Source organism: Malania oleifera, chromosome 3, assembly GCF_029873635.1.
Source record: "Malania oleifera isolate guangnan ecotype guangnan chromosome 3, ASM2987363v1, whole genome shotgun sequence".
NCBI lineage: Eukaryota > Viridiplantae > Streptophyta > Magnoliopsida > Santalales > Ximeniaceae > Malania > Malania oleifera.
Genome location: NC_080419.1, coordinates 87,464,616 through 87,486,128, shown reverse-complemented (window position 1 = coordinate 87,486,128; position 21,513 = coordinate 87,464,616). Strand labels below are relative to the sequence as shown.

The 21,513-nt window shown below is 33.6% G+C and overlaps 2 protein-coding genes across 6 annotated transcripts in view; one reads left to right on the top strand and one right to left on the bottom strand.

The window, feature by feature from the left end:
• The first annotated feature begins 7,362 nt into the window (after nucleotides 1-7,362).
• LOC131151091 (heparanase-like protein 3) lies at nucleotides 7,363-10,546 on the top strand. 2 transcript variants are annotated; one of them, XM_058102284.1, is made up of 10 exons: nucleotides 7,588-7,608; nucleotides 7,898-8,060; nucleotides 8,244-8,280; nucleotides 8,392-8,575; nucleotides 8,675-8,823; nucleotides 8,891-9,121; nucleotides 9,275-9,464; nucleotides 9,563-9,688; nucleotides 9,899-9,998; nucleotides 10,085-10,546. In XM_058102284.1, the coding sequence occupies exons 4-10, from the start codon at nucleotides 8,415-8,417 to the stop codon at nucleotides 10,454-10,456; spliced, it is 1,329 nt and encodes a 442-aa protein (XP_057958267.1). In that variant the 5' UTR covers nucleotides 7,588-7,608; nucleotides 7,898-8,060; nucleotides 8,244-8,280; nucleotides 8,392-8,414; the 3' UTR covers nucleotides 10,457-10,546. The 2 variants fall into 2 exon arrangements, with proteins under 2 accessions (XP_057958266.1, XP_057958267.1); XM_058102283.1 differs by lacking the exon at nucleotides 9,563-9,688 and having other exon boundaries at nucleotides 7,363-7,608.
• An 844-nt stretch (nucleotides 10,547-11,390) lies between these two features.
• LOC131151730 (cysteine--tRNA ligase, chloroplastic/mitochondrial) overlaps nucleotides 11,391-21,513 on the bottom strand; it is a 32,296-nt gene continuing 22,173 nt past the window's right edge. For all 4 annotated transcript variants that reach the window (XM_058103122.1, XM_058103123.1, XM_058103124.1 and 1 more), the window contains 2 exons: nucleotides 12,823-12,924; nucleotides 11,391-12,208 (listed from right to left, as the gene is read on the bottom strand). In XM_058103122.1, coding sequence (XP_057959105.1) covers nucleotides 11,972-12,208; nucleotides 12,823-12,924 — 339 coding nt within the window. In that variant the 3' untranslated portion in view covers nucleotides 11,391-11,971. The remainder of the gene's footprint in view (nucleotides 12,209-12,822; nucleotides 12,925-21,513) is intronic.

Sequence of the window (21,513 nt, the reverse complement as noted above, 5' to 3'; positions counted from 1 at the left end):
AGAGTTTCTTAGGGGCTGTTCAGAAATCAGGTAAAGGGATAAACTAAGCTAATTATGTTTTGAGAAAAATGCATGTATATATTTATATAGCATGTGATTTCAGGAAAAATAAATATATTGATATATATATATATATATATATATAATTTATATTTGCAAATTACTGTGAAAATAATCGTATGTTGAATATGTGGAAATCTATTGTGTGGCATGAGTAAAAATGTTGTAAAATACTGTTTTCTAGAAATGTGGATGATATGGATTTTTTTGATGGAAAATCGGCGTACAGGCCAAAATTTTTATGTGATTTGCCGACATACGGGCCGTGCTATGTGATGTGATTTTCCGGTGTACGGGCCGTGCTATGAGATGTGATTTTCCGACGTACGGGCCGTGCTATGTTGTGATTTTCCAGTGTACGGGTTGTGCTATGATGTGATTGCCGGTGTATGGGTCGTGCTATGATAAAATGTGTAATACCGGCGTACAGGGCGATGATTTTCATGTGAAATGATATGATTGATGTGAAAATAAATGATATAAGATATTTATGTATCACGGTTTTAGTATATGTATATGATATCAGAACCTAGTTGGCTTGGTTTAGGCTAGCACTTGCACGGTATTATTGCTATCTGTCCATGGTTTCCGTGATCATGATATCTGTGTTAACGCCGTTGTACGGAGTGGTGTGAGATTGGATGGTCGATGTGGTTATTTTCAAGAAGTGTGCTGTTATCGCCCTTAGGGTACAGACCAAGTCTGGTAGACCCATCAGACCTACATACTACTATTTGACTTGGCAATGGTCGGCCAACCATTGTCAGGTCTCGCCTTCGGGCCAGACAACCCAGTCATGTGGGAGTAATACATGACAACAGCCAGCTAACCTACTAGGGATGTGTTAACGCCGTTGTATGGAGTGGTGTGAGATTGGATGGTTGATGTGGTTATTTTCAAGAAGTGTGTTGTTATCGCCCTTAGGATACAGACCAAGTCTGGTAGACCCATCAGACCTACATACTACTATTTGACTTGGCAATGGTCGGCCAACCATTGTCAGGTCTCGCCTTCGGGCCAGACAACCCAGTCATGTGGGGGTAATACATAACAACAGCCAGTTAACCTACCAGGGATGTTTTATGTTATTATTATGATATGAGATGAGATATGTTCATGAAATGCAGTATGTTCTGCCATGTTTTTGATATACATATGCTTTCTCAGATTTGATAAAAAGTATTGGATATGATATGTATGGTATATGTAGAACACAGTATACTCATGTTGCCACACACTAGTATTAGTTTATTTTCCTTACTGAGAGGTGTCTCACCCCTAAATTTCATTAACTTTTTAGGAGCTCCAAATAGGAAAACGGGGAAAGTCCCATTAATATAGAACAGTTGTTTGCCCTTGTTGGAAGGGTGAGTCTTGGTAGGGACAGTTAGATTTTTGTGGGAATTGTCCCTAGATTTATTTTTGGGATGTATATACTAAGAGATGGTGTTTGTAGTACTCTGGAATGTGTTATGCACATTATGATGAAATGTATATGCTTTTATACTTTCTGCTGCGTAGGGTTTCTGCTGTATGTTTTGATATATCCCTAATACCCACGGGTCCAGGTGGATTGTGACCTGCTGAGTTGGAATGTGTGATGTGTGGTTATGATTTGATGTTGATATAATAATAATAATAATAATATATGTGAAAAATAAGCAGGTCGTTACAGCAAGTTCTTGGGAAATTATAAGGGAGTGTAAAGAGGAACTCTAAGTTTCAAAAATAGATCTAGCATCCTATGTTGCCAAAATGGGTGTCAATTTGTATGTGAAAGTTTTGGTTCGGTTGTCTTTCGGTTGATACTCGTATTCAAGAAGTAGGTGTTCAGATGGCCTCTCGGTGTGATTGTTGCTCAAATGCGAAGATTGAATCTCTAAACCATGTGTTTTGCACGGGATCTTTTGCTTAGGAGGTATGGAAACAAGCAGCAGTGGTGTTGGGTGTTAGTTGTATGGCAACGAATACATGAAAAGCCAGAGTTAATTTCTGGTTTAGTTGTGTAAGACAGGCCTCACAGTTAGACATTTTGGTAGGTCTCATACCAAGTCTCATCTTTTGGAGACTTTGGACTCGTCGATGTAGAGCCACGATGGAATTAATTCATGATTCGGTGAGAACTGTGTGGCTTGATATTAGATATTGGCTGAGATCCATTTCGTACAAGTTAACTTAATGTGCACCTGCTTCTTGCACGGATATTGCAGACCTTCGTTCTTTGGATATTCAAGTAAAAAATGTGAAGGTTCATTTTCCTCGGGTAGTCAGATGGTGTAAACCTGGGATAGGTTGGGTTAAGTTGAATGTGGATGGAAACTGTTGAAGTAACCTAGGTAATTGTGGTGCTGGAGGTATGATAAGAGATGAAAGATGATTATTTAAAGCAGCTTTTTCCTCATTACTGGGTTATGAAACTAATAATATGGTTGAATTGAAAATGATTATTATAGGGATCTATGCAAAGATATTGGATTTGATCAAGTGGAGATTGCCTGTGTCTCTACTTTATTGGTTCAGTGGATTAATTCTGGGAAGTGTTCGGCTTGGAACTTATGGGAATTGTCTGAAGAGCTTGTGTTAGCATTGAGAGGCATACATTACAAAGTGGAACATGTTTACAGGGAAGCGAATCAAAGTGTGGATTTCTTTGCCAAGTAGGGTGAATCTGGTATTTCTCGATCATATAGTTGTCAAGATAAGCTTCCACAACAAGTCAGCGGAATGATTCGATTAGATTTGTTGGGATTTCCTTCCTTGAGCTCATGATGCTTTGTGCTGGTGTTTGTGAAGGTTGGAGTGGTTGGTTTATTCCTCGAGATCTTTCAGAGTTTTGTTTATTTTCCACTTATGGTTTTTTAGTTCTTATTTATTTGTTTGGTTATTGCTCATTGGTTTATTGGTTTTGAATAAGTAGGTTAAGTCAGTTTTAGATTCTTAGGATTTGATTTTGTTTTCCCCAATTCTCAATGTTGGAACCATGGTATTCCTCCGCCACAAGTGAAGGGTTTTCTAATAAAGATAGGAGGCGCCACCCTCTTTTTTCAAAAAATAAAAATAAAAATAAAAAAATCAAGAGCTTAGTAGCAACTTTAATTTACCCCTATTTTTTAACTTAGGAATTTATAACTTTAAGATATAAGTTTTATATGCATTTGTACGCATTATTGTCATGAACATCTCTTAGTTAAAGTTATCATGATAAGTCATCCAAGTAGTGCACCCATTGCAACATCATTTCAACATAGTGATACCATTTCAAAAAAATGTTAATTTCCATATTGGCCAACCACCTTACATAGGAGAGGTACCCTCCAAAGGTTTAAGGCATTTCACTCAAGAGATTCACAATCCTTGCTTGGTACTCAAATTCCCCAATATCTCAAGCTCAAACAACACATCCAATTATTTCATATAATAAGAGTTCAGTGGATGAACACACTCGTTGTTGTGTAGCCAAAAAACGACCATCTTCTTTACAAAATCAATAGCCTCGGCCAAAAAAAAAATCAACTATTTAAACAATATGCGAAACCAAGGAGGACCCATGTGCTATATATCTATACTCTATATACAAAAGCACGAATATTGTAATTTATTTATAGATAAAATTTTATCTTCTAAGAGAAAGATAAAACATTTCTAAAAGAAAGTAAATTGGCAAAAAATAGTTATATTTATATTGACATTAAGAAACTCTATTTCGTTAATAAATGAAATAACCTTGTACGCTGATAGATATGTATACTATATATAAAAACATAAATAGTGTACTCTCTCTCCCTCTCTCTCTCTCTATTCTTCTCTTTTTCTAAAACAAAGGTAATCTATAGAAATTAAAAAGAACTAACATCTAATAGCACGATCAATTAAAAAAAATGAATTAATAAATTCAATTAATATTAATAGTTACAAAAATATTAATTTTTACTATTAGATGCTACAAAAATTAAATTATAAATTTATGGGATGTTTCAAAAATACTAATTATTTTATCAACATGTGAATTATTTTCATCCTTAATTACACATTAATTGGGGAAGATGAATATTGACATTATGTTATAGGTAAAATGTAATTGTTAGTGCTTGATTGGATTTTCCCCTAATTCGAAAAGTTCTATGGATAGTACTAACGATTTTCTAATTAAATTATTATATTATTGATAGACTTATGCAATCAAACAACTGATTGAAAGATATTTTTATAAGATGTTTGACAAAAAAATTTATTCAATTTTACATTACTCATATTTGTATAATTTCATATGAAGAAACAAGGTGTCTACTATGTTATATTACTAAAATTTCATGTACACAAATAAAAAAATATCACACCATGGACATATGCAATCAACTGCATGCATAGCATGAGGCCTCTGCTAGTATTATAGTATGCTTTTAGAGCCAGGCGATGTGATGACAAGAGAGACCATGATAGCCCTCGGGCAGTGGCTCGGGTGGCAAGGGCAGGCTTGGGATGGGCCACCTGTTGGTTTAAGTCCCACATTCAATTCCTGCCCCAATGAGCAAACTTCTGATTTACCTCCTATGCAGGGAGTGAGGCTCTTCTTGCGTGGGTGTGGGAATAGGTTGAGTTCCTTGTTATGCCACCAGTATGTGCCAGCGTGTGCTTGTCACCTGGAGTGTCAACTGGATGTGCCGAGGAACTCAGGACACCCGACGTTAACCAAAAAAAAAAAAGAAACCATGATAGGGTGAGTGAACCTTAAGTCTCTAAGTGGGGGCAACAAAAGAGGAAAGCACATGATCTCACGTGACAACCAAAGTGATGAATGTGAAAATAGGAATGAGTTTGGATGAGATGATATTGAGATTAGGGGGAGACGGTTGGCGGCCTCAAGCATTACAATCAGAATGCGCTTATCCTGGGCAAAGGGCTTAGCTTCATTAATATTATTACAATTGGGATTTTCCATCTCCACCATTCATTATTTATTCATTAATCATTAAAGTTTGTGGAGTGGAATTCATCATTCGGTCATGTCTATTCATTACTTGTCCAATCAATTTGTTAAATTTCACAATTGGAATTTCATACTAAAATTTTTCTCTATTCATATCCCAAAATGTCATGTAAATTCAACATCAAATTTTATTAAATTTAATTTACAAAATGAAATAGAATGAAAATAGAATAGAATCGAGAGTTTATATATATATACACACTAAGGTGTAAATTTTAAGCTTTAAATTTATATTTGTGTTAATTTGATCAAAATTTAATATAATTTTATATTATATTTTGTCAAATTTAAGCCCTTCAAATGAAGACATAGTCTTCTTTTAAAAAAAATTATTAAAAATTTTGGAAAACTAAAAAATAAGATTGATGGCAACTATAAAATTCTTCAAAAATAAATAAAAATTATTTTTTTCACATATAAACAAGCATTGACTGACTCTAAATTAAATAAAACAATAAAAACTATATAAAAAAATACCTTTAAATAAAATATAATGAAATGACAAATTAGTCCTTGAACTATTTTCAGCAATCATCATCAATAGTTTTGTAAATCCTAAGCTATTTACTAGATTTGAACTACACAATTACAAACGGTTAACATATATCCCTTAGAAGGGCTTCTAAGTTCTACCCATCAATATTTTAAACTTTTATACTGTAAAATTCAAACTCTAATCTTGGCACAATATCAAAGGATTTGAATGCAAGATGAGCTATTGAGTTTAGGCCCAATAAACTTGCATGAGACGAGATTAATAAATAAACTAACTCTATCCTCTAAAAAGTTAAGGGCATGTTCGGTATCATCACCGTTTTATATTTTTTGTTTTCATATCTACATAGTGAATAAACGTATAATAAAAACATGTTTGTTTATGTTGACAATGTTATATTTTTGTTGTCAATTTTAAGTTCTATGTACACAAAAAAAAAAAAAAAAAAGGCTAAAAGCTAGATTTATGATTTTTAGTTGTTTTGAAAACCTATTGGCAGAAAATTTTAATATCTAGAAATAGTTTTTTACATTAAATCATTTACTTTGCATACACTATTTAATTAAAATAAAAATAAAATTATCATATGAATTTAAATATAATTAAATAAAAATATCGATAAATTTTTTAAAAAAAAAGTAAAAAAAAAATCCAATTACAAAATATTTTTTATTGTTTTTCAGTTGTCATGGAGAGTAAGATTATTATTCTGAAGTGAAATTTGAAAATATAACAATTTAAGTAGAATAATTATATTTATTATTTTATATTTTTATTATTTGAGTGATATTCTTAAAAAATAATACTTGATTTAAAGACAAAAATGAGTATTTCTCAATTAAAATTTTAATTTATAAATATTAATCAAACAAGTTGGTGATTATTTGTGATATCCCATGAAAGAAATACTTAAAAAAAAAAGGATTTGATGTTACTATCCATATCAATAAGGTGCACCTTTCTTTTCAGGAGTCTTCCCATAAGAACTTTACGGTTAAGCGTGTTTGACTTGGAATAATCTTGCATGGGTGACATCCTAGGAAATTTTCTCATGAAGTGTGTGAGTGAGGACAAAACACACTGAAAATGACACGCGTTGGTCTCATGAAATGCAGTACTCTCTAGCAAACTCAAGTTAGGGCGTTATATTATTATTCTAAAGTAAAATTTGAAAATATAACAATTGAAGTAGAATAATTTATAATAATATTTATTTTTATTGTAGTATTTTTAGTTTTTATTATTTTATATTTTTATTATTTAAGTGATGTTCTTAAAACATAATATTTTCTTTAAAGACAAAAATGAGTATTTCTCAATTAAAATTTTAATTTATAAATATTAATCAAACAAGTTGGTGATTTTTTTTGTAATAATATTTCAAATTTTTAGTACAAAATTTCATGCAAAAGGTGGATGTTGCCAGTGTTGGAAATCAAAGTCGTCATAAACTTGAAACTTAAATTATAAAAACTTTGAAAACAAGTGGCAATTGCGATGCTGGGAATCAAAGTCAAGGACCACCTTACAAACGGATTGGGTTGAAATTCAACACGATAACTACATGAGGATTGGGATGTTTTCTCTAAACAAAAGTGCAGTGCTCAAACACAGCCTCCCATAAAATATAATTTCATACAATACAATATCATATTAGCCTCTCAACTCCCCCAGCTCTTCTCTTACGCGTTATTGTAATGACATCAAACATACCAATAATATATATTCATTATATATTGTATACTATATATATATGTGCAGGTCAATGTCATGGAGGAAGGCTCAGAGTTCATAACTAGGCAGGCGCATGGGGATTGATATGGGCAAGTTAAACTCTGCCCAGTTGAGAGATCCATCATCCCTTGTGCTCCACAAAACCCTATATACAAATATCAAAATTTCACTTCGCAGCGTTATTAAGACATTCATTCTCTGTTTTTACCTCTCTGCACTGCACTTTTTTGTTTCTTTCTTCAGGGAATTGAAAATTTAAATTAGGACGAAGAATAAGCAAACACGCACACGCCCAAATGAAAACATGGATTACTCTACATGCATTTAAGAGGTGGAGGGCAAATTCAAATCTGTATGTATATATATATATATACACACACACACACATACATAAAAACTGTCCAGTAAGGAAAGAGATGTAATTATTTGAATACCCTTAATCCTACAAGTTGTCTTTTAATTATGGCATTTACGAATTTGGATCCACTATTCAACCTTGGAACCGTAGATGCGTAGCACATCTGTAATCTGGGCCACTGTATATAACTAAAATATAACCTTGCCAGCTATTTTCTATCCTAAACATGGTTTTGATAGAGCGCTGGAAGCCTAATTTGCAGGCGGCTCGAAAAAAGACACATCAGATGGAGATGGGAAACTTACAGGAAAGACCAAGAGCGCTGCGACTATGAGGATTTTGTGTGTGCCACTCTAGATTGGTGGCCTTCTGATAAATGCGACTATGGAACCTGTAGTTGGGGCAATGCTTCTCTTCTCAATCTGGTAAGCTCTTCACACTAGCTCTATTCTATATATGTATTTAAGAACAGTTTTCTTTGTTTGGGTGAGATTATGTTCCCAGATTTTTTTGTTTTGATTGAGAAAGAACCCTGATGATCGTGTTGCTTTCCATCTATTCTGATATGGGTATTTTATTTCTTTTATTTTTTATTTTTTTTTCTGTAGGATCTTAACAACAGAATTTTGTTAAATGCCATTAAAGGTATGAAATCCTTGGCCAAAACTTTTAACAGGTTTGCAGCAAAGAAAATTGACTCATTCCATATCTTCTGTACAAATCAAGTTACAATTATGACTTTCATTTGTATTGTAGCTTTCTCTCCCTTGAAAATTCGAATGGGTGGCACCTTACAAGACAAGGTCATTTACCAAACAAAGGGTGATCAGCAACATTGTACTGAATTTGTAAAGAACAGCTCTGAGATGTTTGGTTTCTCCCAAGGTTGCTTGCCGATGTATCGTTGGGACGAACTAAACATTTTCTTCAAAAAGGCTGGGTAAATAAGTCTTTAGTTTACTGACACTTTTCAGATATTAATACATGTAAATGTTCTATCTTCATTTTTTTTTTTTTCCTTACAGTTTTGTATATACAGGGCTGTTGTTACTTTTGGATTGAATGCACTTAGTGGGAGGACCATAGGTTCTGATGGTTCAGCAATAGGAGCCTGGAATTCTAGCAATGCTGAATCTCTCCTACAATATACTGTCAACAAGGGCTATATTATTCACGGTTGGGAGCTTGGTGAGCACTGACACTATTCCTGATTCTCCCCTTGAAACATTGGGCTAAAATTATGTTTGTTTGCCAGGAAACGAACTCAGCGGAAATGGGATTGGAACAAGAATTGCAGCAAACGAATATGCATCCGACATGGCATCTCTCCAAAACATAGTGGAAAAAATCTACAGTGGTTTCAAAGTTAAGCCACTAGTCCTTGCACCAGGAGGATTCTTCGATGCAAATTGGTTTGCAGAATTTGTGGATAAAACACCAAAAACTCTCCAAGTAGTCACTCACCACATTTACAATCTTGGTCCAGGTATGTTGATCTCAGTAAAAGCATTTTCTGCATGTTTCTTTTCCTGGGAATTCCTTCTGTTCCTCTGGGCAATTGAGTTCAGATACAATGTTTATGTTTTCACTTTTCTTAGAATCATTGTGATCAAAACACTTTCTTTCCTCCCATATGAAGGTGTGGATGATCACCTTATTGAGAAAATCCTCAATCCATCTTACCTCGACATAGGATCCCAGCCATTCAGCAGCCTCCAAAGTATCCTAAAGAATTCTGCAACTTCAGCAATTGCGTGGGTTGGAGAGGCCGGAGGAGCATATAACAGTGGCCATAATCTGGTCACTAATGCATTTGCATTTAGTTTCTGGTGTGCTAAGTAGCTCACATCTTCTTTCCACTCCCCTCTTTTTTGACTATTTGAAAATTTTCCCTGTGGATTGATCATGGTAATGATTCACCAAATAGGTACTTGGATCAGCTTGGAATGGCATCTTCTTATGATACTAAAACATACTGTAGACAATCATTGATTGGTGGGAACTATGGCCTTCTGAACACTACCGCCTTTGTTCCAAATCCTGATTATTACAGGTTGATTTTTCAATTTCTATGTTATCCAAAGAATGATTAACTTGATATCAATCTATCACTCGTTGGATCAACATAGGACAGTTTGAAGAATTATTAAATACTAGTTCCTAAATCTACATGAAAAAAAAAAAAAAAAGCACAGCTTTTGTTTGAGTAACTAGCTTCATCAATGTTTTGTCATCCTTGTCATTGTCATTGTTATTTGTGCAGCGCTCTTCTTTGGCACCGCTTAATGGGGACAAATGTTCTATCAAAAAGCATCAACAGGACAAAGAAAATGCGTGCTTACGCTCATTGTTCGAAAGTATCAGTAAGTAAGACTTGAAACTTCAATTGATGAACGGAATGTAGACAGAAGAAAGATCCAATAATTCATTGTGTACTTTGTTTATACAGAAAGGAATCACATTGCTTTTGATCAACCTAGATGGAAACGCTGCCACTCAAGTTCGAGTTCATGTTGCAAATGAAAACATTTCTCTCAATGAGACATCCATTGTGCAACATAAAAATCAAACAGGGAGAAGGGCGCCAATTTATTCTAAAATTGGAGGATATGCAAGAGAAGAATACCATTTGACTGCTAAGGATGGAGATTTGCAGAGCCAAACAGTGCTTCTCAATGGGAGAATACTTGCACTGAATTCATCTGAGATGATCCCTCCCTTGGAACCCATAAGTGTAAATCCATCGGATCCAATAGTGGTTGCCCCGTTTTCTATTGTATTTGCTCACATTCCGTATACTATAGTCCCTGCCTGTATATGAATTTTGAGTAGATAGAGAAATGGATTGATTCTGTTCGTAAATCTAAACTAATAAAACTTGTAATGACAGTGCACAGGCTGTTTTCTCTGAGTACCATTTTTAAGTTCCATGTAATACCATGTACGCTGCTACACTTGCTCAATATCTACTCTTGGTGGCTGTGAGTACTTCAAGATTATGAGGTGGCAACAGTGGCTTCAGAGCCCGTGATACATGCAGTGTTTTCACAATGAGCAAAATATATATATGCTATCCCAGTCGGTCAAATAAACTCCAGAAGTAAAATCTACTCTTAACAGTCATCTGACAAAAAAAAAAAAAAGACCAAAATTAGGTCCAGCTAATTCATCAGGTTTCCATCTTTGCATCAAGGAATCGCATTGCTCTTGATTGAAAGAGCTCATTTTTTCACCATGAGGGAAGCTCCCCAATGCAAATTTTTAGTACAAAGCCTGGAAATTCTAAAATTGGTGATAATACATCAGACAAAAAAGACATTTAATAACCAAAGATTGGCATTTACACAACCAAACAATGCTTTTTATTGGAATAATACACTCAATTTCCATAGTTTACAGCCTCGACTATGAATTACAGATTCAGAAGAACATTGCAAACAATGAACATTTGCCTACAAGCCAATCCAATAAAAGAATCTCAAGATGGAATTACAATATCAGTTATCAAAAACAAAAGGAAATTACAATATCATTGACAATAGTGAATTACTTCGGCTTCAATGTGCTCCTTTCATAATTTTCTTCTCGTGCCTCCAACATTAACCAAGGAAATTCTCGAGAAAATGTTAATGAATGAAAATTGACAGCATATTCAAATGTTTTTTAGAAGTTATGAAAATATGACTAACAGAAATTTGAAAACAATGAGAAAATCAAAAAGGGAAAACAAGGAACAAAAAATCAGAAAGGGGAAAAAAAAAATCAGCTTTTATTTTGCATTCACTGGATAAATTAACAGTGTCTTTGGGGCATGCCGCTTGAGCTGTGGACTCAGAATTGCACGGATTTGGATAAAAAAAAATATTACAAATTGTATTGAGCTTTGTTGACTTCAACAGTGCCAAATACAAAGCTCAAACTTCATGCTTCCAAACGCAATGTATCATATTTTCACTGCAAGCATAGACTTACTAAAGCGTTTTGACATCATAGGCGGCCCAATTCTGCTCTGACCTAAAATTGGAAACCAAGTGCTTTAAACACAGTAATAATCCCACATTTCAAAATTTCAAAATCCATTCAGAGCTTCATGTTGGACGAGAAAACTGATTTACTCACTTCTATAGGACACCACACCAATAAGCTATGGAAAATGTCGAATAGAGAAGCCACTCATTTTGGAGCAACTTGCTGCTCTTGCAGTGGAATTGGAACAACTGGTCTCCAAGTTGTACCCTCAGGGCTGTCCATAAGAGCAATCCCCCCAGCAGCCAGAGCTTCCCTAATTGCATCTGATTTTTCATACTCCTTGTTCTTTCTTGTCAAAGTCCTATCTTCAATTTTTTTCCAAAAATGGATCTTGCAGTGGAAGCGGAACAGCTGGTCTCCAAGTTGTACCCTCAGGGCTGTCCATAAGAGCAATCCCCACAGCAGCCAGAGCTTCCCTAATTGCATCTGATTTTTCATACTCCTTGTTCTTTCTTGCCATAGTCCTATCTTCAATTTTTTCCAAAACTTGATCTTCTGTTAACCTTGCACGCTTCAATGCCTTTTCCCTCAACTGCTGCAAAACCTACAGCATGAAATGGCAATTATTCTCTTCCAAGAATTTGAATTCATAAATATAGGTAACACCAAAGTTAAATTGAAGGGTGACAAGATGCATGTAATATAGAATTCTAAAATTTGTTTACGTTATGTTTGGTTTGCAGAATAGTAATTCTTAGGAATAAGATGGAATAAAATGAAAAATTTGGGAATAGAGGTAATAGTTATTCCTTGCATATTCCTTATTATTTCATCCAACATGTGATAAGAAAGGAATAGACATTCTCATGGTGAAATTAGTGAATAGTTATTCCTTATATATTCCTTATTATGGATTTATAAAAAGTTTCATTTTGTTATTTGTTTTACAGTAAGAACATAATTTTTTTGTGTAGCTGATCATAACTTACTAATCTATTCCTAGGAATAAACATTCCGCAAACCAAACGCAACCTTAGTACATGAATAATTTGGAATTATTCAATATAATGAAAATTAGTTTGCAAGGTATTAAATTATACAAGAACAATTCATGTATTTTATGGAAAACAAAAAATAAGTGTAACTTGAAACTACTTAGATTCACAAATTTGTCCTAGTGGCGTATGAAAATATTCTGAACATAGTAGATCGTGACACCTGATAGTAACTAGCAGGCATCAGTCCTAGAACCATCAAAACTTCCCTGATTATCTTTTCTAGAGCAGCAAGTGACTCCATCCGCAATTCCTGCTTCTTTCCCTGCATGGATCATTGACACAAATCTCATTGTGTAACACACAATTAAAAAATAGGATTTATAAAATCAGCAGAAATATACATGAATCTGATATTCCAGAGTTAAAACATAGAGGTGACTTAATCAGCCAGTGTGCACCATCAAAGCAATTTTCAGGACCCCCTGGTAACTTCTAAGTTAACAAATCTAATGTAAAACCAGTCAAGCCAAACCCAAAGTGAATTCCATCCAAACCACAAGGCACACATCCCACTGGACATCCTAAATCTATACTTTATATAGAAGTATGAATATGCTAAGCTTGTAAAACATTGTGTTTGACTAAAATACACTATTCAATTTTTTTTATATAAGCATACCATTATATAAGCCTAACTTATGTACAATATCATATTTGACAAGCATATAACTTAAATTTATTAATAGAAAAAAAAAATCTTACAAGTGCCAACTGTAGGAAATGATGCCTACAAAATATTATTTTATATCCTGCATGAAAGGATGTCTTCCAAATTAAAACCAGAAAAAATCAAACTCAAAGGCCCTACTTTCACCCATGAGGGTAAAGAACATTAAAAGGCCAAGTCACATTAAAAGGTCAAGTCAAAGATTATCCTATTAAAAATTCTACAACTCAAAGCCGCCAATATATATATATATATAAGGGAAAAAAAACTGAAAAAATCTCAATTTCATTAATATAAAAAAAAAAAATCAGTAACACTGCTAAAGACCTGCCAATACAAAAGGATTAATCTTGTTCCTAACTTCCTATAATTTAAATTATACACAGAAGAGTTGAAACCTTATCTTAACCTTATCAAAATTAATAATTAAATTTAATTGAGCCCACATAAAAATAATAAAAATGATTTAATTATAAACAACTCTCATTGTATCATATAAAGATCATATCTTATGTAGGTAAATATATAATTATGCTTTATTCAGGAGAATGTAGTTGCATAAGCCTTACTGGACTACGCGGGAAGTAAACCACAGTCATCATGCAATGGTTATCTGTAATTCTTGACAAGCGAAGGCCATTTGCTCTAAACTAAGGGATTGCCATTTAGAGTTGTGGTACAGATTACTTTGTTCTATGAATAATAATAATAATAATAATAATAATAACAATAATAATAATGTTTATCAAATAATAATAATAATAATGATAATGATAATCATGCTAGCAAAGATTATTAAGTGATTTCTTACAAAAGACATAACAAAGTCGTGGGATTTAGTCCTTTTTGGCCTATATTTGTAAATAAGAAAATATTATGTCTAAGGAAAAGCTTGACCACAATGTAACAATTACAAGAAACATATTGCAAGATGGTGCATTACTGGGTTAAGGAACTAGATCTTAACGTCCTCTCGCCTATATGACAGATTAATTTTGTCATAATCAAGATACAGAAATCACAAAAAGAAAGTGCATGACTCATAAACTTGAAATTGGATTTAGAATTTTCTGGAATATATATTTAAATGAGAACAAGGAATATATATTTTCATGAGCTCTTACCAAATTCACTTAGGTCAAGGGAATAGATCGGATCAATATAAAAGGGAGAGGGTTAATAAGTTAGCACAAGAAACTAAGATAAGATTAGCAACTCGGAATATAGGGACTCTTACGGGAAAAAGTATGAAAATAGTGGAAATAATGTTTAAAAGAAAAATTAACTTAGTCAACCTTCAAGAGACAAAATGGGTAGGAGAGAAAACTAGAGAAATTGAAAAATCAGGATTTAAACTTTGGTATATTGGGGTTAGCAAAAAATATAAAAGAACAATTTTGGAAAAATATGGATAGTATTGTATAAGGGATACTAATGTCTGAAAAGACATTCACAGGAGTTGATGTGAATGGTCACATTGACATGGATAATATAGGATATGAGAGGATACATGGAGGCCATGGGTATGGAGATAAAAATGAAATCGAAGATACAATCTTAGATTTTGCCATGTCTTACGATTTGGTTATACTGAATACTTGTTTTATAAAAAGAGAAGAACACTTAATAACTTTCAAGAGTGGATATAATAAAAGTCAAATTGATTTCTTCTTAAATAAGAACAAGGATCATCTATCTTGTAAGAATTGTAAAGCTATTCCAAGTGAAAGTGTGGCTACACAACATAAAGTCTTAGTACTAGATATATATCTTAAAAAATGGAAGAGAAGGATTAGTATAAATCAACACAAGAGCAATAGATGGTGGAACTTGAAGGGAGATAATCTAGTAAAATTCAAAGATTCAATGAACAAAAAGTGTGATTGGACAGTAGGGGATAATGTTGATACAAATACTGTTTGGAATAAAATGGCAAATTCCATCATAAGGATAGAGAAAGAGGTATTAAGTGAGTTCAAAGGAAGATACTCGGGTAGTAAAGAGAGTTGGTGGTGGGATCAAGAAGTTCAAGAAACCGTTAGGGCAAAAGAAATTGGTATCAAATACAACAACATTGTAAAAATATAGAAAATCTTATAAAATATAAAGAAGTGAGAAAAAATGCAAAAAAAAAACTATCAATCAAGCTAAACATAAAGCTTATGATACTTTATATACTAAACTTGATACAAAAGGAGAAAAAGACATTTATAAACTTGCTAAAATTAGAAAAAGAAAATGCAAATTTAAAATGTATAAATGACAAGAATGATAATGTCTTAATTAGAGAAGAAGAAGACATAAAAGAGAGGTAGCGGAGATACTTTGATAGTCGTTTAATGAAAACTAAAATGAAAAATTTAACTTGGAAGTGGCAAATAAGGAGAATAGTAAAAATAAGAGATTTATTCAAAAAATTAAAATCCTTGAAGTTAATATGACATTAAAAAAGATGAAATGGGAACTCTATAGGACCAGATAAAATATTAATTGAAGTTTGGAAATGTTTAGGGGATAAAGGAATTATTTGGTTAACTAATCTATTCAGCACTACAATAAAAATCAAGAAAATATTAGAAGAATGCAGGAAAAATACGTTAATAACTTTGTACAAAAACAAAGGCAATATTCAAAATTATAATAACTATCGTGGAATTAAAATTATGAGTCATACAATGAAATCATAGGAAAGGGTAATTAAACTTAGAAACAAAAATTTCAAAAAATCAATTTGGTTTTATGCCTGAGAGATCAACAACAGAAGCTATTTATCTTTTAAGAAGTTTAATGGAAAAGTTCAAAGAAAAGAAGGACTTGTGTACGGTTTTTATTGACCTAGAGAAATCTTATGACAGAATACCTAGGGAAGATCTTTGGTGGGTATTATAAAAGAAGAGAGTTTGCAGTAGATATATATATATATGATAGAATAGTGACTAACGGTAGGATTGTAGGAGGAGATTCTAGAGAGTTTCCAATTACAATAGTTGTATATCAAGGTTCTACTTTTAAGTCCTTATCTTTTCACTATAGCAATTGATGAACTAACTAGGAATATCCAAAATGAGATCTCTTGGTGTATGTTGTTTGCAAATGATATCGTGTTGATTGATGACAATAGAAGTGCAGTGGAATTTAAGCTGGAACTTTGTATAGTCACATTAAAGTCTAAAGGGTTTAAGTTAAGTAGGAATAAGACAGAATATATATAATATAATTTCAATAATATAAAGAGTAGCAATAGAGAGAAGATTAAACTGGATAATCAAGAGATTAATAGTATTTATAGATTTACATATCTTGGATCTATTATGCAAGTTGAAGGAGAATTTAAAGAAGATGTAGTATAGAATTAAGACAGGTTGGTTAAAATGGAGAAGCACGCCAGGTGTATTGTATGATCATAGAATATCCTTAAAATTAAAAGGAAAGTTTTATAAGACAACTATAAGGCAAGCTATGCTTTATGGTTCAGAATGTTGGGCAACTAAGGAACATGTACAAAAAATGGTTCAGAATGTTGGGCAACTAAGGAACATGTACAAAAAATGAAAGTTGCTAAGATGTATATGTTAAGGTAGATGAGTTGTTTAACATTAAAAGATAAAGTAAGAAATGAGCATATACGCAAATATTTAAGTATAGCACCGGTTGAAAACAAGATAAGGGAGGAGCAGCTTAGATGGTTTAAGCATTTGAAATGCAGGCCTAATAGAGCACCTGTGAGAAGGAATGAATTAGTTTTTCTTTTTTTGGCATGAAATGGGGTAGGGGTAGGCCTAAAATAATGCACCTGTGAGAAGGAATGAATTAGTTGTTGTTGTTGTTGTTTGTTTATATTTAAATGAGAGCATATGGGTGAAAAACATATCTATGATATAATAGTAACTTCTGACATAATTTCTGAGAAATCAATATGAATTTTCTTGCTTGAGTACACAATACATCTTGCTTGTCCTATCAACCTTACGCTGTATTTATTGGTGAGTGTCATGAAAGTTACGCCATTTGAATTGTCTTTATCTTAACATACCATATGAAATTTAATTATTGGATAAGAAAAACATGATAGAAAGAAATATGAAAGTGAATTGAAAGAAGGGGATTACAAGCCTTAAGCAGTGGTACTTGCAATTCAAATTGAAACCCAGACACTCAAGTTGTGAAGTAAAACTAAGCTTATGATTGGAGCAAAACTATTGAAGCAAAACTAGGCAGTGGGAATAACTTATTCCGTGCACATTCTTGAGTATAACACTATAGGCACCAATGTTGCTCTATAGTTTACAACAAGCAATGGTCATATACTCAAACAAATGGCTGCATATAGTTTAGAGTTGAAAGAAATTAGTCTAATTAAACCTAATTCCTTTTAACGAATTTTTCGACTCATTATTTAAAAATTAAGGAAATTAAGTAATCTAGTTAAATCTAATTCTTAGTCACGTCTAATTCTTTTTAGACATGTCTTGTCTTATGTTACAAGATAATAGTCTTTTTGAAAATCATTTAAATATTATTTGTACTTTTATATATGATATAGAACAATAATAAATAAAAGATATGAAGCAATGTAATTAATCTAATTCTTTTCAGAGACGTTTTGTCTTTTTTTAAAGGTAGGATATAATTATTTACCAAATAATTTAACACCATTCATACTTTATCTATAGTATAGATGTATAGGAATGGATATTTTATCTACACCTCTATGAATCATGGTATACTATATCTATACATTTCCACCGCATAATATCTAAACAATGAGTTGACTTTTTCATATTAGTAAGGGTTGTTGTCTCATGCAACTTCTTGATCTATACCATATAACTTCTATTTTCTATTGAAATATAAATTTTAAGGGAATAAGATATATTGGTAATACATATTATAGACATCAAAATCAAAATCATTTTAGTTACAGTTTTTTCTTTTTCTTTTTCTTTTTTTATAGCAAAATAAATTTCATTAATAGGGAAAGAATTTATGAAGGAGATTAAAATATCTCCCAAAAAAATCTGGTCCAAACCAAAAAACAAGAACTAAAACAACAAAAATAGAGAAACGTCAAACCAGCCAATTCTTCCAATCACTAAGTAAATCCTAAAAACAAGCTTGCCTAAAAATTCTGAACCCGACACACCATAAAGAAGCCATAAACTGAATCTTTTCCCACACCAATGACCAATTTAGCTCTTCCCAGAAAACCTCCATGCATTACGTTCCAGCCATATACCCCATAAGACTGCAAATATGCCACTCCTCCACAAAGCTTACCTATCCTTCTTCCAAAGCCTTTGAATGAGATGACTAACGAGTCTTTCACTGAATGGGGCAAACCCAACTATCTTCCATAATATCAGACAGTTTATCCATATCCTCCATGCAAAATCACAATGCAAAAAGAGATGGGATGCTGGGTCGGAATTCATATGACAAAGCATGCAAACATGTGGAGAGAGAGCCCTCATTAGTCTCCTAATTTGCAGCAAGCTATTTGTATTAATTTTAAAAAGCAACCAAGTGAAAACTTTTACTTTTGGAGGGCCTTCAACCTTCAAAATTATAGGACAAAAAGGAAAAGAAGAATTGGAATAGGTCAAGAATCCATATTATGTAAGCATAATCAATTCATTTAAAAAATATAAAGACTACACTAGAAAATCATCTTGCGAGGCCAAATAAAATAAGATGATTCAATGATACCATGACCAAAACTAAAATTATTATTCTAAAATTATATACACACAGGTATTGGATTTTGTACAAGCTACCACACAATTATGATAAAGGCATTTCTTACCAAGGGAATATTCTAGGAAATCTCCATGATCTGTAATTGGAAGGTGATTGCTGATAAGGGCTTCTTTATTGCAGGCTTCTTTGTTGCAGGCCAAACTGAATATGGAAGGGAAATTCCGAACTAAGAGGAGAATGACCGCATCAAAAATTGTACCAAAAGAAAGCATTATCCCCATTCCCCACTTGGAAAATAATAGTGGAGCAAAATCCATCCCAACCTCCCCTGATGAGTTTCCAAACCCCAACACCATATGATCCTCTCACATCTTCAGGGGCCCACTGTCATGCTGAAGACCATATTTTGAAACAAAGACAATCCTTTTTCATGAATCTCTAGAGCCATTTTAAGGCGGCTTTGTTGAAAGTAAAGAGAGATTCTAGCCCCAAGCCTCCATCATAAATAGGTTGCTTTTACAGCCCCACATTTGACAAGATTCCCCATGCTTCTCCAAAGGAATCTCTTTTGAATTCCCTCCAATCTTTAGGCAATTGAGCCAAGGGTAGGGAAGAGGGGCATATAATACTGGGAGATTTGATAAGGTGCTCTTGATGAAGGTAAGTCTCCCCCTTTTCAACAAATAATTCCTTTCCAACCAGCTAATTTCCTCTCAAATCTTTCAGTGATGGGGTTCCAAACTCCTATGTATTTGAATTTGGCTCCAAGACAGAGACTAAGCTGGGTAATAGGAAATGTTGCTAGTTTGCAACCAAAAAAAAAAAACCCCACAAGGAGAGGCCCTCCAACGCTGTCCCCTTCGCTTTTTCTCAAATTTACATTCAAATGTGAGACTGCTTCAAAACCAAGGAAAATGCACCTTAGGTTGAGGATTTGCTCAGGTTTGCTTCACAGAAAATGATAGCATCATCCACAAAAAGAAGGTGAGACACTTTCATTTCTCTCCCATTCTTTCCAATCAAGACATTTGAGAAGGCCAACTTCAATAGCTTTTTCAACAAGAGACTCGAAATTTTCATTACCCTGATAAACAAAAGGGCAGAAAGAGGATCACCTTGCCTCAAACCTCTAGAGCAGCAGAAATAATTTGTTGGACAGCAGTGATTGACAAGCACTGAAAAAGCTGGGGTAGTAGTACATTGTTGGACCCATTTATACCAAAGTTCCACAAAAGCCATTCTATTAAGAATGTGAACTAGAAAGTTCCAATTCACATGATCAAAACCCTTCTCCATGTCAAGCTTACAAACCATCCCATTTTCCTTTCCCTGAGTAGGCATCAACAACTTCATTTACAATAAGGAATTGCATCCATAATCTGCCTGCCTGCTACAAATGCATGTTGGTGCTGGACAATTACTTCTGAAATTGCTTTTTTTGAGCCTAGCAGCAAGGACTTTGGAAAGGATCTTATAGATACTACACAAGGCTGATAGAGCAGAAATCCTTACTGCTACAAACCCCCATTTTCTTGGGGTTTGTATTTTAGTTAATGCAAAGATAACCATAGACATCCATTTTAGCCAACCACATTATTCACATATTTTCTTTTCATGCCAGGCTTTTCATGTGCTGACCCCATAAGCATTTAAAGACATAATTCCTGAAGTCTGTTTTATTTGCACTATCTCAAGCCCAAAAAGAAAAATTTTATGTAATTAATTTGAAAATACACGAGTATTTTGGAAAAAGAAAAAATAAACTTCAAGAAATTGGACCAATATTCACTTTCTATATTTGAAATTTTGCAAAATCCCAATAAATAACTAATTAAAATAATGATTGACCCATTAAAAGTGGTGAACCCACAGTCAAATGCAGCACGTGAGCACTTCATGCCATGTGAAAGGTCATGCGGCAGTAGATTTAGCACACATGCTTAACTAGTCAACCAAGAGCTGACCGAGAATACACCACATGAACACTTTTACTAATATTTGAATACAAGGTACGGAGTAAGCGGTAAGTAAGCAAGTAGTAAACATGAGAGTCATGTGGTAACTAGACAATGCAATTCATCTTATTACAGCACGTGAGCACTTCATGCCATGTGAAAGGTCATGCAGCAGTAGATTTAGCACACATGCTTAACTAGTCAACCAAGAGCTGACCGAGAATACACCACATGAACACTTTTACTAATATTGAATACAAGGTACGGAGTAAGCGGTAAGTAAGCAAGTAGTAAACATGAGAGTCATGTGGTAACTAGACAATGCAATTCATCTTATTACACCTCTGTAGGCAACGTGTGTTCAGCAAGAAATGCTAGCAGGCTTAACGCGTTTATAATAGCTAGCGAGTTTTACAATGATGAACACTCACCCTGGACCCTCCCATAAAGAGTTTATGCAATTCCTAGTTTAGCACAACGAAACATCAACATGCACAAGGATTCGTACTCCCCTCTTTTTCTTGGGGAGCCA